Here is an 18,039-nt window from a genome sequence, read left to right on the forward strand (position 1 = left end):
TCCCGGGTTCACGCCATTCTCCTGACTCAGCCTCCTGAGTAGCTGGGACTACAGGCACCTGCCACCACGCCCGGCTAATTTTTTGTATTTTTAGTAGAGACGGGGTTTCACCATGTTAGCCAGGATGGTCTCAATCTCCTGACCTTGTGATCCACCCGCCTCAGCCTCCCAAAGTGCTGGGATTACAGACATGAGCTATTGTGCCCAGCCGCATTTTGTGTTTTTTTTTTTAGACAGAGTCTTGCTGTGTTGCCCAGGCTAGAGTGCAGTAGCATAATCTCAACTCACTATAGCCTCTGCCTCCTGGGTTCAAGCGATTCTCCTGCCTCAGCCTCCTGAGTAGCTGGGGTTACAGGTGCCTGCCACCATGCCCAGCTAATTTTTGTATTTTCAGTAGAGATGGGGTTTCACCATGTTGGACAGGCTGGTGTTGAACTCCTGACCTCAGTGATCTTCCTGCCCTGGCCTCTCAAAGTGCTAGGATTACAGGTGTGAGCCACCACACCTGGCCTGGTGTACATTTTTTAGAGGTAACTAATCTCTAGGCTATGGGCTAAGTTACTGTTCACCAGTGTCTTCTAATTTTACTCCTAGTGGTTCGTCCAGTTTGGGCCTTCCTCTGAGACTGCAATTTCCCACTGTGTCTCACTTGGCCCTAAAAAGGCTGTGAGGAGTTTCCTTCCTTTAAGAGGTAGCTAATCTCTAGGCTATATAAGCTCTATAAGCTAAGTACCTGCTCAGGAAACTGGAGGCTGAACTCTGCCTCTGTGTGTATGTGTGTGTGTGTGTGTGTGTACGTGTGTGTTTGTGTATCTGCATGTCTATGTGTTTACGTGTCTGTTTTTCTGTGTGTGGGCCAACCCAAATTCCTGCATGTTTACAAACAGTCTTTAGGTTTTAGGAGAGGCCAAAAGGGCTGAGTCAACTCTCAATATCTTAGCTCTACTCTACATGCTTCAACTCTCCCTGGCTACATGCCTTACCTTCTGTTCTGAACCACAGTATAAGTGAGCCCTGCAGGGTGGGAAATGAGCCATGACATTTATACCCAAAGAAGCCAGTGCACACACATACCGTGTAGATTTCTATTGCGCTTTTGGGATGAAAGGAAAAGTGATATGTATCATTTTGTGAATCATCCATCAATCCATGGATGTGATGATGCCCAAATATTACTTTGGTTAGAAAAATCATCCCACATAAACTCCCACTTTTCTCTCCTTTGGATCCTAAAACTTTCATCGCTCCACTGCAGTATATGCATCTGCGGAGAAAAGCACATGGCCAGGCAGTAGCTGCTCACCAGTGTCCTCTAGTTTCACCCCTGGTGGTAGGTCCAGTTTGGGCCTCTGAGACTGCAGTTTCCCATTGCCTATCATTTGGCCCTTAAAAAATTATTAAGATGCTTCCTCCCCAATCTTCATTCTAAAATTGAACCTGAAGACTCTCTGTTACCTAATAAGGCGGAGTTCAGCAATGTTTCTTTGCAGCTCTGTCATCTCATTCTGGATAAAGGTAGCGAGGTCAAGGGGTGGAAATAAATATGGGAAACCAGAGGGGGAAACATGTTCTCCAAGGACAAGGAAAACCTGATCCAGGGTGAGAGACAGAGATACAGTACTTGACTAAAAGTTGGCCTGATTTGGCCAAAGAAAATGGCATATTACACATTCGGGTGTTCTTTTATGAAATAAGATATTCTGTACCTGCTTGTTGAAATATCCTCAAAAGGGTAGAGGATCTCTCCATTGTTACAGATTTCGCAGATGAACCCCTTCTGGCTACAAAGACTGCAGCTGTACACGTGTGAGGTGGCAAATTTAATGACCTTGCCCAAGAATGGAGCCAGCTTTCCCTCTATTACCTGCAGAAAGAGAAATGGGACAGGGAAGCACATTTATTGAGAACAGAAGTCTTGTACACACAGGAAAGGAAAGGAATTCCTTTCCTTTATACAACAGGAAAACCTCTAATTATAATTTCTCAGCAACTCTGAGGAAGAAAAGACATAGTAGTTCTGCTCCAAAAGAACTTTCTGGTTTAAACCACTGGAGGTTGTAAATTAAGATGCTGAAACTTCTTTTGTATTCCTCTTGCTTTGCAGTGTGGTGTAGAAAATTGAGGCCCAACAGATGGGGAACCCTACTTGGATAGACCAACTTCACAGTGAGGGTGTGGTACAAGAGGAGTGTGGTAGGTTTCCTAAAGTACACTGAAAACATACAGAGTAAATCTGGATGCATAAGTTTGTGTTGTAAATGCAATAATACCTTTTCTCTGATGAATTAATGGGATAGTTTTTTCACCATCTTCCCCAAGAACATACAGTAAATGGGGAAAAATAGGTTTCTTTTGCTGCTGGTAAGTATAGCAAAAAAAGCTTGCAATTTGGCAGCCTAATGGCCATTTTCAGCCTGTCGGTTTTTTTTCTTTTAACTCGTGGTGGTTTTTAAAATGAAGTAATTTAAAAATTGGGAAATTTTACATAAAAACCCAGATTTTTGGAAAAATCAGATGATCCAGCACAACTAGGCTTGGATTCAGCGTGATGAGGACCTGGCCATGCGAGGGGCTGCCTGTTTATGCTGAGATATCCGCTCTCTGCCTGACAGCTGTTCCCACCAGGCCCCAGGGTCTTGCATCTGCCTGCCTTCCACAGTGGCCTCGCCTGTTGGCGTGCATACATCCCTGAGTTTGGAACTCACGTTCTGTTGATCATTTCTCACTTACTAATACCCATGGGCTTCAAAGACTTCAGTATTTCACACGCCAGCTAGATAAAATCTGCCTTTACTTCTAATTAATGCAGATACAAATACATGCTGGTTTTGATATAAGAAAATAATTGAAGATTACATTTAATTTGGAAATAGCTGAAAATAGTTTCTTTCAAATGAATATAGTTACATTATAATTTTTCATAAAAATAATATCTGAGGGAGGCCGGGTGCTGTGGCTCACACCTGTAATCCCAGCACTTTGGGAGGCCAAGGCAGGTGGATCGCCTGAGGTTAGAGGTTTGAGACCGGCCTGACCAACATGGCAAAACCCTGTCTCTACTAAAAATACAAAAAATTAGCTGGGCGTGGTGGCAGGTGTCTGTAATCCCAGCTACTCAGGAGGCTGATGCAGGAGAATCACTTGAACCTGGGAGGTGGAGGTTGCAGTGAGCTGAGGTCATACCATTGCACTCCAGCCTGGGCAACAAGAGTGAAACTCCCATCTCAAAAAAGAAAAGAAAAAGAAAAAAATAGTATCTGAGGGAAATGTAGTATAAATCATACCTAAAGAGAAATTACAATGTCTAGGTGAGTAGGTAGTAGTGACTGGTAATACAAAAACAAAAGACTACAAAAAATGTAATCATGCCTTTTGCAAAAAATGAAGCTATACATAATAGCTATATATAATACCGGAGATAAAAACTGAAGTGGTTTTTAAACATCATGGAATGATCCATGTTTTAGAAATAAATATAATGGTGGTTCCATTCAATTGCCAGACAGGGTACCCTCCCATGGGTGGAAACAAGTCTGCTCCAAGCCAAGGCTAGGCTTTAGGTCCCACGAAGATGATTTCTCTGGAAGGCTGTGGTGAGGCTGCACCAGGAGGCGCCTTTCCCTCTTGCCTCCCACCCTGGTCATTTGCAAGGGAAAGGAGCTGGAGGTACAGGGAGAAAGATCTTCTTCAATTGAAAGTGCCTCCCCTTCAACACTGGGGAACTGAGTCATGCATTTCTTCGAGGTCCAAGGCCATGCTTAGTGCGTAGGCAAGACTTGCTTCAGCCCCAGGTGTGGTGACTTAGACTTAGGAAACCAATTATGAGTGGAAAATGAACCTCTAGTTCAACTGTGCCAGATGAAGCAGCCCTCCAGTGCCTACCCTGCCTTGCCCTTCCCCATCATGTACTGTGAAAACCCCTCTGATGGCCTCAAGGCAGTGCCTGCAGGCCAAGGCCCTTCTGGGGGTTTCCATCTTTCTTCCACCAGACTCCAAGCCCACTCTCCTCCGAGACAGTGTTGTCTTTTCTCACCCAGAGTATTAACACTACTAAGTCTTTCACCTTAATTTATGACTCAGGATTTATTCACGTCCTGCCCACTCTAGGTTCACAAAAATAAAATCAAGTGCTAGACACACTGGCTGCCAATAAGGCACTAGCCTTATTGGGTGCCACCTGGCGTGCTGGGACCTGGCAGTGCCTCTGCTGATCGAGCCCTTTCTCAGTTAATGGGTGTCGAGTTGGGTCATCTGTCCACTGACCCTGACTTCATGTAAGCAGCCGTGGGTTGTGGGCAGACAGGAGCTCAGAAATGCAGCATGAGGCTTTTTTTTTTTTTTGAGACAGAGTCTTGCTCTGTCACCTAGGCTGGAGTACAGTGGCACAATCTCAGCTCACTGCAACCTCCACCTCCCAGGTTCAGGCAATTCTCCTGCCTAAGCCTCCCGTGTAGCTGGAACTACAGGTGCTGGCCACCATGCATGGCTCATTTTTGTATTTTTAGTAGAGATGGGGTTTCACCATGTTGGTAAGGCTGGTCTTGAACTCCTGACCTCAGGTGATCCACCCACCTCAGCCTCCCAAAGTGCTGGGATTACAGGCGTGAGCCACCGTGCCTGGCTAGCATGAGACTCTTAAAAAAACCTGGCCATTTGCTTCCTCTAATTCCCTACACTTTGGCATATTGGGCAATGTATTACCTCCTTAAAATAATAAAAGAATAACTTTTCTATGAAAAAAAGATAAATAGGGCCAGGCGCGGTGGCTCATGCCTGTAATCCCAGCACTTTGGGAGGCCGAGGCGGGCGGATCACAAGGTCAGGAGATCGAGACCATCCTGGCTAACATGGTGAAACCTCGTCTCTACTAAAAATACAAAAAAATTAGCCAGGTGTGGTGGCGGGCGCCTGTAGTCTCAGCTACTCGGGAGGCTGAGGCAGGAGAATGACATGAACCCGGGAGGCGGAGCTTGCAGTGAGTTGAGATCGTGCCACTGCACTCCAGCCTGGGCGACAGAGTGAGACTCTGTCTCAAAAAAAAAAAAAAAAGAAAAAAAGAAAAATAAATGTAATGCTGGTTAACTCTAGGGAGGGCAATAAGTCAGAGAAGCAAAAACACAACTATATACAAAGTTGTATTTTATATATACACACACACACACACACACACACACACACATGTATAAGCTATCCAAACTCATTTTCTATTTCTTAATATGTAACTCCTGGTGCAAGTAAATTGTCACTTTGTATATAGCTGTGTTTTTGCACTTGAAAAAACAATGTATAACAATTTTGCATTAAACTGCAGAAGGTGAACAGAAAAATCAGATTTATTACTTTGTAAGAGTAGAGTTTTTTTCTTAGTAAAGGGGGTAGAAATTATCCTGGCTGTTTTTAGTCAACCATACATTTCCCACCATTTTTCAACTTACTTTCCTCTCCATTACCTTTACGAAGCCATAGATAGACCTTCTTTTATTTATGTTCTCTGAGGAACCATTAACTCCAATAAACCCCAGTAAGGCATGCTCCTAATACCAACACATGATATACACTTTCTAAGAAACAGCCATATATCCAACCTTTCTAACAAATCATATATCCAACCACCAGTAAACACTTTTCAATGCGTGATGGGGTTATTTCTAAATCGTGATGGTAGCACTTCAGTTGAGTTTGGTTTTCCTCATTTTACTCTTCTCTAAACAACCAAACTGAATGAGGCATTTAAAGAGAGGCACTAACAAACTATAGTCCATTTAGGGGGAAACAACCAGGATAGAGAACAGTCTGGAAACCAGGTGAGTAAAGGTTGGTGAAACTGGGAAGAAAAGACCTTGAGGAAGACATGAGAGTTATCATCCAGGATCTAAAGGAGAAGTTTGAGCATCTTGTGCATAAAGTTTTTTCTCTATTTAGATTTCCTTGGAGAAAGGGTGTGAACATTTTGAAGGCTCTTGAAATATTTCACCAAATTTACACTGTCAGCAATGTATATTTATTCTTAAATAGGGACCTTAATAAGCTCTGGGGATTGATATCTGTATAATATTCAGTCTTCCTTTAAAACAATGTGATACATATCTGCATTTCATTAAATCTTCACTTATTATTGCTTAATACAAATTTATTTCCTTGTACAAGCTACTGACATTTATTATTTAGTTTAAGGTTAAACTTTTGTATATTTTTCTCATTAGCTATTGCTGGTATATTAGAATATATTGACATTTGTGTGCATGTTACTATATGACAGTAATTACTGAATTTCCATTGATGCTAATTACTTTTAGGTGATTCTTTTGTTTTTTCTAGTACTGTATCTCTTGTTTATGTTTCATTTCTTGTTGCACCACCCAGGGCTCCTAAAACAATATTAATAATGGTACTAGTGGTTATTTTTATTATTTCAGGAAGAATCAAACTGGAACTTATGGAGTTTATAGTGAATGACTAATTTTCTCCATCAAATATGTATATCCTGTCATTCACCACATTTCATTTATTCCCCCTCTTTAAATAACAGCTATACTGAGATATAATTCACATACCATGTGATTCACCTATTTAAAGTCTACAATTCAATGGTTCTTAGTTTATTCACAGAGTTGTGAAACATCACGACAATCGATTCTAGGGGATCCCACTAACCCTCTGAAAAAACTCTATATCCATTAGTAGTCACTTTCCCTTTACCATGCCCCTGCAAGCCCAAGGAACCAATAATTTACTCTCTGTCTGGGTGCAGTGGCTCACACCTGTAACCCCAGCACTTTGGGAGGTAGAAGCAGGCGGATCACCTGAGGTCAGGAGTTCACAACCAGCCTGGCTAACATGGTGAAACCCCATCTCTACTAAAAATACAAAAAAATTAGCAGGGCACAGTGGCGCATGCCTGTAATCCCAGCTACTCGGGGGGCTAAGGCAGGAGAATTGCTTGAACCCAGGAGGCAGAAGTTGCAGTGAGCTGAGATGGTGCCACTGCACTCCAGCCTGGGCAACAAAAGCAAAAACTCCATCTCAAAAAAATATATATATATACTTTCTGTCTTTATAGATTTGCCTATTCTGGAGATTTCATGTAAATATGATCATATAATATGTGGTCTTTTATGACTGGCTTCTTTCACTCAGCATAAAGCGTTCAAGGTTCATGCTGATTTTCTTTTAAATGCCTTCACTATAAGTCTCTTTTTTCCATCTTACCCTAGACTTTTATCACTCCTCTCTAGATTAATAAAATAATCTCCTAGTTTTATTTCTAGATGTCAGTCTTTTTTCCTAGATCCAGCATGCATACATATTAATCAGTTTTAGACACCACTTTCATCGTGTATCATCTCTTCCCTCAAACCTTTGGTGAATTCTTCATTTTTGAGATGGAGTCTTGCTCTGTCACCCAGGCTGCAGGGCAATGGTGTGATCTAGGCTCACTGCAACCTCTGCCTCCCAGGTTCAAGCGATTCTCCTGCCTCAACCTCCCAAGTAGCCAGGATTACAGGCACGAGCCACCATGCCCAGCTAATTTTTTGTATTTTTAGTAGAGGTGGGGTTTCACCATGTTGGCCAGGCTGGTCTCAAACTCCTGAACTTGTGTGATCCACCTGCCTCGGTCGCCCAAAGTGCTGAGGTTATAGGCGTGAGCCACTGGGCTCGGCAAATTCTTAGTGTATCATCAATCAAAACTCTTTGCTCTTTCATTTCATAAAATTATATTGAGTTACTATGTACTAGACACTCAGTGTAGAGTGAACTGCACAAAAACTGGAGCTTACATTTTACCTGGTATGCAAGTGGATTCCATATTAGCCATTCAAACTCATTTTGCATTTCTTAACATGTACCTCCTGTTGCGAGCACATTTACCCCTACGTAGAACATGCTTGCTCTTGCTCCTGTGCCTTCGTCCATGTCATTCCTCTATCTGGAGTTTCACTTTTCTTAACCCTTACTTAAATTTCATGTAGGCTTCATGGCTTAGATCTACCCTGTCTTGATCTAGAAAGCCATCTTTGGCTACTTCAGACATCACATGTCATTTTTTTTATTTTTTAGTTTTTTAAAGGAAGGCATCAAGTTGTTCGTCTGTTTGGATGGGATCAGTAGAAATGAATCTAAAGCAGTCACATCCATTTCTTTTGATATTGCTGTAAATAAGAGAACAGGGCTTGTACAAGCATACTTACTTTTGCCAAGGCCAAAATGCTAGGGGGAAGACATTTAACACAGCTCAAACTTGATTTGAATCACTTATGTAAGATAATATCTTAGCAACGCCTGGAAATTGTGTCTTACTCCTTTCCTACTTATACTTAAATTAGTCACAGGCTAATATAACTTTATAACAACCCCTCAAAAGTCAAAAGGACACTTCATCTTTAGCATTAGAAGGCCGGTAGTTTTTAGTTTAAACCAGGTGGTCATTCGGTATATTAGTGATAGTGAAACAGACCTGAGATGAGGTTTAGTTATCTCTATTTATTCCCTCAAAGTGCATGTCTACGTGAACAAAATCATGACAGCGTAATTAGAAGGAAACACGTGTAGCTCTTTCCCCATTTCCTTGCTTCCCTGCGCTCAACCCCCTTCCCTTTCTCCATATACCAAATTGCCCTATCTCCTTGAGAAAAGGCAGATGTCCAAAATAGGGTGAAAGTTTGTTTCTGTTTTCCATTAAACTTAATGTCTTGTACGAAGGAAGGTACTAGTCTGATTTATTTACTTGGGGAGTGTGTATATATGACTGTTTCAGAGGTGTTATACTAACTGGATATTCAAAGAATACACATTTCCATTTGTAACAAAATTAGGTCACCTTATTGCCTTGTAGCACAAGGACAAAATGTAGCAACAAGCTGATATCTTCTTCCAGATTTCTCTGTTTTTCACTTTTGCAGTCTGTCTATAAATTCTTTTCACCATCATTTTAGGTACTTCTAGAACTCAAGGAACTGTCAAATATCACTTTCCACCATCCAGTCCCTGATAAATATGCCAAATATGCTTACCCTTCTTGTGTGAAAGAAGCCCATGAAAGCTGCCTGGTTGAACTTCCAGCTCAGGGATACACACATTTTGCCTCCCTCTTCTATTCTGGTCAAGATGGTCAGCATTGGAATTTGAGGCCTATGGCTTTCTTGCAGACTAAGACAACAGACTTTATTTGATTTACTTTCTTGCAGACCAATCAAAAATTACAATTAAGTTAAAAAATAACCTAGTGCTGCCTTCCCCAAACCACAGTTTCAGAAACAGCTGCTTATTACTCATGTGTGGCACCAGGAAATTGCAGTGTCATGTTCAAGGTCTGCAGCCAATAGAGATCTGTGGGATTGGGAAAAGGGCACAAATGAATCTTTTATGTTGGTTACCTTCACTCCCTTGGAACCATCACAAAATTCAAAATTTACGGGCTGGGGGAAGACAGAGCACTAGTAACCTGGACAAGAAAAAAGAAAGGAAAAAGCTCTTTCTCATCAAATTTCCTTATGCATCAGCTAATTCCTTCCCTCTGATTTGTCAATTTACCTTCCATTTCAAAACAAGCTTCCTTAGCCATCGTGTAACATCTGGATTCGGAACAACGGTTGGGAATGCTTTGGTGAAGAGGGCTACTGCACTTGACAAACAACTCCATCTCTGAAAGTCTAACCAAAAGACCCAATTCATGGTGAACAGTCACCTGTCACTCACTAGGAACAGGCTGGCTTGACGAAATGGAAGAATCAAAATTGTCACATATTGTGAAATAATTTCCCATATAATTTAGTTGCATTTGCCTGGCCAGACAACCCTGAAAGGTTGCATTTTGTCTCTAGTGTCATTTCTCAGTCCATTTAATAGGTAGGTAGAGTGAAGTCTAGTGGCCTTGGCCAGATGAGTTCATGGGAAGTTAGGAAAAAACAGGCTGTGGATTCTGCTCAAGCTTGAAAACCCTAACACACCTCACGAGACTATTCTGAATCCTCATTCAATGTTAAATTTTACTCCTCTTACTCATAAATCCTTAAAAATAGAAAATAAAAAGTAAGCTGGATGTAGGGGCTGATGCCTGTAATCCCAGCACTTTCGGAGGCCAAGGTGGGAGGATCACTTGAGCCCAGGAGTTCCAGACCAGCCTGTCAATGAAGTGAGATCCCTATCTCTGTAAAAAATAAAAAAATTAGCCGATTGCAGTGGTATGCACCTGTAGTCCAAGCTACTTAGGAGGCTGAGGTGGGCTTTCACTACAAAGCCCAGGAATTTGAGGTTGCAGTGAACTATGAGCTATGATTGGGTCACTGTACTCCAGCCTGGGTGACAGGGCAAGACCCCGTCTCAAAATAAATAAATATCACCAAAGTATATGGGATATTCCTATTCCAAAAAGTTGTTTAAAACTCACTTTTCCCGCCGGGCGCGGTGGCTCAAGCCTGTAATCCCAGCACTTTGGGAGGCCGAGACGGGCGGATCACGAGGTCAGGAGATCGAGACCATCCTGGCTAACACGGTGAAACCCCGTCTCTACTAAAAAATACAAAAAAAAAAAAACTAGCCGGGCGAGGTGGCGGGCGCCTGTAGTCCCGGCTACTCGGGAGGCTGAGGCAGGAGAATGGCGGGAACCCGGGAGGCGGAGCTTGCAGTGAGCTGAGATCCGGCCACTGCACTCCAGCCTGGGTGACAGAGCGAGACTCCGTCTCAAAAAAAAAAAAAAACAAAAAAAAAAACTCACTTTTCCCATAATTAACCTTTGAGTTCTTTATCATGGCTCGGTGCTGGGATGTTTGTACATAAACATAAAAGTCTCTCTTTTCTAATTAGCTGCTCCTCACCATTCCCAATCCATTATGGGACTGCTCTAACAAGACTTAAATTTTGGCTAATCAAGCACTTTACTGAGGGTGGATTGTGATGCCACCAATTAGCTCTTATCTGATCCTCTCCCAAAGGTGATAATTTCTACTTAGAGCTGGGAAACTATGTGATAATTTAATCCGGTTTAATGTAATTGGGTAGATTTATGAGTGGCCACCATAGTTCCTATCAAATTACATTTTGCTCCCTGCTAACTAGGTCTTAAGGAATAAGAGATTTTAAAAATTTCAATTTCATTTTTCTCAGTGGCTAGAATGGCAAAGACGAAACCAAGAATGCAAATTTCTTATCCAGAAAAATATATGGGATGGGGTCTACTTCAGACAGTTTTTCTGCACTAAGTGCCTCAAGGGGTGTGGCTTAGTCAAACCACATCTCCATGGAACTTAATGAGGCATTTGCAAAGAGTAAGTACAAGAATGTGGTCCAAATATTCTGAGCCCAAAACAGGTTATATGATCTGATACAGGTACATGTGTTTTATTTATGAGGAAAATAAACTACAATATTTTAAATGGAGACAATTCCAGAAAATTCTCATAGATGGTCAGCAGATTTTTGCTTCTCTGTTGAGTTAATTAGTTACATGTTTGAAATAAATCTGATTTAGGTCTCTACTATTCCTTTTAGCCTGAGTTCTGACATTATTGACTCATTGAGCAGTAAATGAAGAAAAGTCCTAAGTGGACTTTTTAACTCACCTTCCTTACTTAATATATGAGAAAATTGAGCCCAGAGAGGTAATGCGCTCTACCTAAGATCACCCAGCTGATTAGTGACAGCTTCTGACTCGCTTTCTTAAGCACCCTTTACTATTCCAAGGAAGGAGCCTTTCTGAGGGTATCTGAGGTCAGAGTGTAGCCCCAGGGTTTGGTTCAGCCCAGGAATTCTGAAGTCACTGGATGCCTACTGACCCACCTTGTAGAAATGGAAGATTTCTAATACTGAGACCCTGCACAGAAGCAGGATTGTGCAGACGAAATTAGTCCAGGTTTAGATCCACAATTTTGATCTGAACTGGATCTGTCTTTGGCTTACTGAAAAATAATACCTCTAGTCCTTCTATGAAGTTCTTGTATAAAAATTCTCTCAATGGTCACATCTCATGCCATTTTCTGAATATGAAGATGATCTTTAACAATATCTGATTGGCTAAACTACTAGGAAACTCATAAAGTAATGCAAAATTCTGTGACAGAAATGGACTTATCATCAACTTAAACCCTAGGCAGCCGGGCGCCGTGGCTCATGCCTGTAATCCCAGCACTTTGGGAGGCTGTGGGGGATGGATCACCTGAGGTCAGGAGTTCAAGACCAGCCTGGCCAACATGGCGAAACCCCGTCTCTACTAAAAATACAAAAAATTAGCCGGGGGTGGTGGTGCATGCTTGTAATCCCAGCTACTCAGGAGGCTGAGGCCGGAGAATCACTTGAACCCGGGAGGCGGAGGTTGCAGTGAGCCAAGATCGCGCCATTGTATTCCAGCCTGGGCAACAGAGTGAGACTCCGTCACAAACAAACAAACAAACAAACACCCTAGGCTATTTGCCAAAACTAGAGAAGTAGCTTTATTAAAACGAGAAGCAACTACAGTTGAGGAAAAAGAAAAAGCAAAACAAAGCAACTCCCTGTATGTACATATGTGGGAGAAACTAAAGAAATATGGCTTTTCAGAAACAGAGGAGAAACAGAAGTAGCATTACCTGATCACGTGGGGGAATGAACCATAAGAGTGAGGAGAGACATAAAAGGCTGAGAACAAAGAAGGGAAGAAGTAGGGAAGGATGAAAGCAATAATGATAATAACAATAGTGATAATTTAAGAAAGAAAAAATTGGGCTTGATGGTTCTGTGGCAATTTTTTTTTAAGTTTAAAAAATAGAGAATACAGATGCTTACAAAGAGGGAAGAAAGTTTCATTGCTCAATGACGCTGATTGAGAACTTAAATGGGAGGGTGAAATCTTGGTTTCTATTCCCAGTTATGTCCCCAGGAAGCTCTACGACCTTTTTTGTTAACCACTTAACTTCTCCATGCCTCAGTTTCCTCATCTGCAAAATAAAGTGATTCTATTCAGTCATTCAAAACTAGATGATCAATAAGGATCTCTTTCAATTTGAAGATTGTATGATTTTATAATGAAACAACAAGGAAGACATCAAAAGAAACTTGTTGAATAGCTCCAGGAATGTTGCAAGGGAATATCTGCGGAGCTAGATAAAAGGTGAGTTTAACCAGACTAATTAGAAGATACTCCAGGAAATTTTCAACAAAAGTGAAATAATGTCACCAGCTTTTTGTTCCCCTGCCTGCTGAGCTCCATTCAAAGAGGGAAGTAAGGCCTTCTAGGAATCATCCCCTCACAGGTGTGCAACCAGATACCAGTTTTCCTGAAAACCTCTGCAAATCCCTTCCTTTCATCAATGCATTTAATTAGTTAATGTTTAGATAGCACTTTTGGGATGTAAAGTACAATATAAGTGCTCAACATTATTATTACTTAACAGCTTTTATGGGACCAGCCATTCCTGAGATTAAATGAGAAACTAAAGTGAGTCCCTGGTTAGAAGGCTGTGATCGAATACATTGCTGGCTCACTGATGAGGAAAAACAAGCCCTGCATATACACTGAAATAGGTGCTTTTATCAGCCTGCATATCGTTGTCTAAGATGGTTGGGGATTTTTACTCTTTGCTTCAAGGTCCACAAGTAGAAGCCACAACTTACAACACAGTAGTGATTATGATTTCACATGTCCTGTATTTCTAGAACATTATCTGTTGTGTCTGCAGTGTCTGTATGCCTGGGCACCTGTACACCCAGAATATGGATTCAAATACATGGGAATTTGCTATACAATAAAGGTGGGGAAGATGAATTTTTTAACAAATGATGTTGGGGCAAGTGGTTAGGCATCAGGAAAACAAATAAGCTGGATCCTTAACTCATCTCATAAAAACTGTATTTTCAGGCCAGGCATGGTGGCTCACACCTGTAATCCCAGCACTTTGGGAGGCCGAGGTGGGCGGATCACCTGAGGTCGGGAGTTCGAGACAAGCCTGACCAAAATGGAGAAACCTTATCTTTACAAAAAATACAAAATTAGCCAGGTGTGATGGTGCACGCCTATAATCCCAACTACTTGGGAGATTGAGGCAGGAGAATTGCTTGAACCCGGGAGGCGGAGGTTACCGTGAGCTGAGATTGTGCCATTGCACTCCAGCCTGGGTAACAAGAGTGAAACTCTGTCTCAAAACAAAACAAAACAAAAACACAAAAACTATATTTTCTTTTCTTTTCTTTCTTTCTTTCTTCTTTTTTTTTTTCAGATGTAATCTTGTTCTGTTGCCCAGGCTGGAGTGCAGTGGCACGATCTTGGCTCACTGCAACCTCCGCCTCCTGGGTTCAAGTGATTCTTCTGCCTCAGTCTCCTGAGTAGCTGGGACTACAGGCACACACTACCATGCTCGGCTAATTTTTGCATTTTTAGTAGAGATGGGGTTTCACCATATTGGCCAGGCTGGTCTTGAACTCCTGACCTCATGATTCGCCCTCCTTGGCCTCCCAAAGTGATGGGATTACAGGTATGAGCCACTGCGCCTGGCCTTTAAAAACTGTATTTTCTGATAAACTGAAGACTTAAAATATAAAAAGAAAACCATAAAAGTATTTTTAAAATTATAACAAAATATTAGGGAAAATATTAGAAATTTAGAATATTAGAAAAATAGAATTTGCCCCATTTATGTGGGGTAAATATTTTATAATCTTAGATGCTATAAAAGAGTAATAAATCTAAATATATAAAGTAAACAATTAGTTCAATATAAAATATAATTTAAAAGTCAAATGACGGAAACAAAAAAAAATTCCTATTTATATGAAAAAAGTGCCAATTTCCTTAATATACACAAAGGTCTTTTAAATTAATAAGGAAAAGACCAATGATATAACTTAAACACAGGTTAATAAAAAGGCAATTCAGAAAAACTACAAATGGCCAATAATGATATTAAAAAGATGCTCAACTTTACTTCTCATGGAAAAAATGCAAATTAAAACAACACTGTGAAGTTATTTGTTATTTATCAGATTGTCCAGGATTAAAAATATTGTTAATATGGAAAATTAATGTGTGTTCAGAAAAACAGGCACTCTCAAGACAGTGAATGGAAGTATTAAATTGGTTCTACCTTTTCAAAAGGCAACTGGCAATACTTATCAAACTGCAAAGCATGCATACCCTTTGACCTAGCAGTCTCACTTTAATGAATTTACACTATAGAGATATTCACACAAGTGTACAGGGAAATGTAGAGGGTGTTCACTGCAGTATAGGTTCTCAAAGAGAAAGACTGGCACAGCTTAAACACACACACACACACACACACACACACAACTTAGGCTTAGCTGGGCGTGGCAGTGTGGGTGGTGTGTACCTTGTAGTCTCAGCTACTTAGGAGGCTGAAGTGGGAGCATCCTTTGACTCTCAGATTCTGAGGCCAGGTGGGCAACATAGTGAGACCCTGTCTCTTAAAAAAAGCAAACAACAACAACAACAAAACAAGTTTAAGTTACCTCGCTTAACTTACCTAGCTTCCACCTCAGTTACTTTAGATATAAGATAACTCTGTTATGCAGCCAGTAAAAAGAATGAGGTAAATCTTCATGTGTACTAAATGTGTATACATGCCCAAATGCCCACAGTGTAACATGAACTGGAAAAGACAAAGCACAGAAAGATGGCATAGTTTGATCCCATTGTAAAAATGTAACATTTGTAATTGTGTACAATTGTCTGGAAGGACACAGACTGGCTACAGTGAAGAAAAGCTACCACTGTAGTGGGATGTAGGGGAGACAAGGGCTGACTTGGAAAGCTCAGGCGATCCTCTGCCTTAGCCTCCTGGGCAGCTGGGACTACAGGTGTGAGCCATTGCACCTGGCTGATTTCTAAATAATGAATATGAATCGTCACTTTTATAACAAATATTTAAATTGTTAAAAAAAAAAAAAAAACCAATGACAGTTCTACAAAGCATGGCTTTAGAAGTAAACAAACATAATTTGCATATGCATATATATAAACATTATAAAAACGTAGAAAACCTTGATTTTTTTGGTTTTAGATGACCTGTGTTTTCACTTGTCCCTAATAACATCTTTATTTTCACAAAAGTACTTGAAAATTGCCTATCAGTGAATCTGTCATGACTACATCAGGCTTGTTTGCTTCCCATGAGCCTTGTCTGCCTAATCAGAATGTTCCCTTACTTATGGGTCTCTCAGGCTTCTAAGGTAGCCCATTCAATTAGAATGACTTATGCAGTGTCAACAGCCATATCTAATACCAGGCGATTTAAGGATGGTTTTTGTTTACATGATTAACACTGAATTCTAGACACTTAATCTTATCTCTTTAAACACTTGCCTGGGACTTAAGTAACCAGTTAGGATGCATATTGCTGTTTTCTATTAGGAATTCGCTCACATGTTTTAAATGCCCTCTTCCAGCCAAGATTCAGGTTTGCTCCTCCAGGGCTTTTTCCTCCCTGTCCTAACAGAGATGACCTACTCTTACTGGTTCCATCCCTTCAGGCACATTTGTGATGAACAGTAAAAGGAGGAGAAACAGTATTGGTATCAGATTTTTAAATTCCTTTCCTCATCTACTCAGAGGTCACAATAATTTCATACCACTCAAAGTATTGTGCCAAGGAAGTATATTACCCAGTCTGAAGATTTTTTACCACTTAGTTTGAGGCCAATCCAAGGAAAAGTCAATGTACTGACCCACCTGCCTTAGACTTGGCCCGAAGAAGGAAACGAAAACCATGGTTTTGCAATAGGAGGGCATTCAAAGATAAGACTAGTTTCAAAAAGAAAAGCATTTTGAATAGCATGCCCACCTGAGACATGTTCAGAGGTTCAGTAAAATCTAAATAGAAAAGAGTCCTAAAAAAGGAAACAGCCAATTTTCCTGAGGGTTGAGGGCAGACAGTCTGTGATCTGGCTCAGCTCCTAATGTCCTTCTCTGCACCACCTTGATCAGCTGCCTTTCCCATGCTAGCTTCCCTGCAACACCAGCCCAGAGCGAGGGAGAGCTGGCGCCTATCTAGATTCATTTGCTCCTGCTAGCAGCTCTAGCAGAGGGAAACCATCCACTGGGGCACAATTCTGTAGGAGTTGTAGAGGTTTCAGTTTTCCTTGGGCTCCCTGTCCTTCATGAATGTGGCTAATTGAAGAAAAAGGATTTTACTTCGCTCCTCACGGTCCGTTTTCTTTTTTTTTTCTTTCTTTTTTTTTTGACACGGAGTTTCACTCTTGTTGCCCAGGCTGGAGTGCAATGGTGTGATCTTGGCTCACCACAACTTCTGCCTCCCGGGTTCAAGTGATTCTCCTGCCTCAGCCTCCCGAGTAGCTGTATTTTTAGTAGAGACAGGGTTTCTTCATGTTGGTCAGGCTAGTTACCAACTCCCGACCTCTGGTGATCCGCCCACCTCAGCCTCCTAAAGTGCTGGGATTACAGGCATGAGCCACCACGCCCGGCCACTGTCCATCCATTTTCTTAAGTGAAGAGAACTCAGCTAGTTGAAACTCCAAGCAGCTGTAGACTAGCTTACATAAACTGAGAGAAGAGGTTTTGTTGGTTATCTTTTTTTTTTTAAATTACATTAAAAAAACTGAAGTATAACATATATAAGGTAAAGTGCAAAAATCTTAAATACATAACTCAATGAATTTTTAAACATGTATGTGAAGCTACCACTGTCTTATCTGCTCTCCTGTCCTCTAGTTGCAACCATTCCAAATCGTTCTCGATGCCATCACCAGAAAGATCTTATTAAAAGATAGATCTGACCAAAGAATACTAATAATGACATCAGCAACAATTACCACCATTCCTGTAGCACCGACTGACTGTTTGATATGTGCTCGTCACTGCTCTAGGCTTTTATTTATTTATTTATTTGAGATAGGGACTCCCTCTGTCATCCAGGCTGGAGTGCAGTGGCACAATCTTGTCTCACCACAACCATCTCTGCCTCCTGCACTCAAACGATCTTCCCACTTCAGCTCCCCCAGTAGCTGGGAATACAGGTACATGCCACCATGCTCAGCTAATTTTTAAACATTTTTTGGAGATAAGGTCTCCCTATATTGCCCAGGCTGGTCTTGAAC

General features: G+C 41.2%; 1 protein-coding gene across 7 annotated transcripts in view; it reads right to left on the minus strand.

The window, feature by feature from the left end:
* The window catches only part of PLEKHM3 (pleckstrin homology domain containing M3), a 208,203-nt gene that overhangs the window by 36,604 nt on the left and 153,560 nt on the right, over window positions 1-18,039 (minus strand). For 5 of the 7 annotated variants that reach the window (XM_045367599.3, XM_045367601.3, XM_045367602.3 and 2 more), the window contains one exon: window positions 1,707-1,864. The exons of 1 other annotated variant lie outside the window; for it this stretch is intronic. In XM_045367599.3, the coding sequence (XP_045223534.1) occupies window positions 1,707-1,864 (158 nt within the window). Of the gene's footprint in view, window positions 1-1,706; window positions 1,865-17,381; window positions 17,486-18,039 lie in introns of those variants that run through there. One more of the 7 variants, XM_045367603.3, reaches the window with a different exon arrangement.

Source organism: Macaca fascicularis, chromosome 12 (genome assembly GCF_037993035.2).
Source record: "Macaca fascicularis isolate 582-1 chromosome 12, T2T-MFA8v1.1".
NCBI lineage: Eukaryota > Metazoa > Chordata > Mammalia > Primates > Cercopithecidae > Macaca > Macaca fascicularis.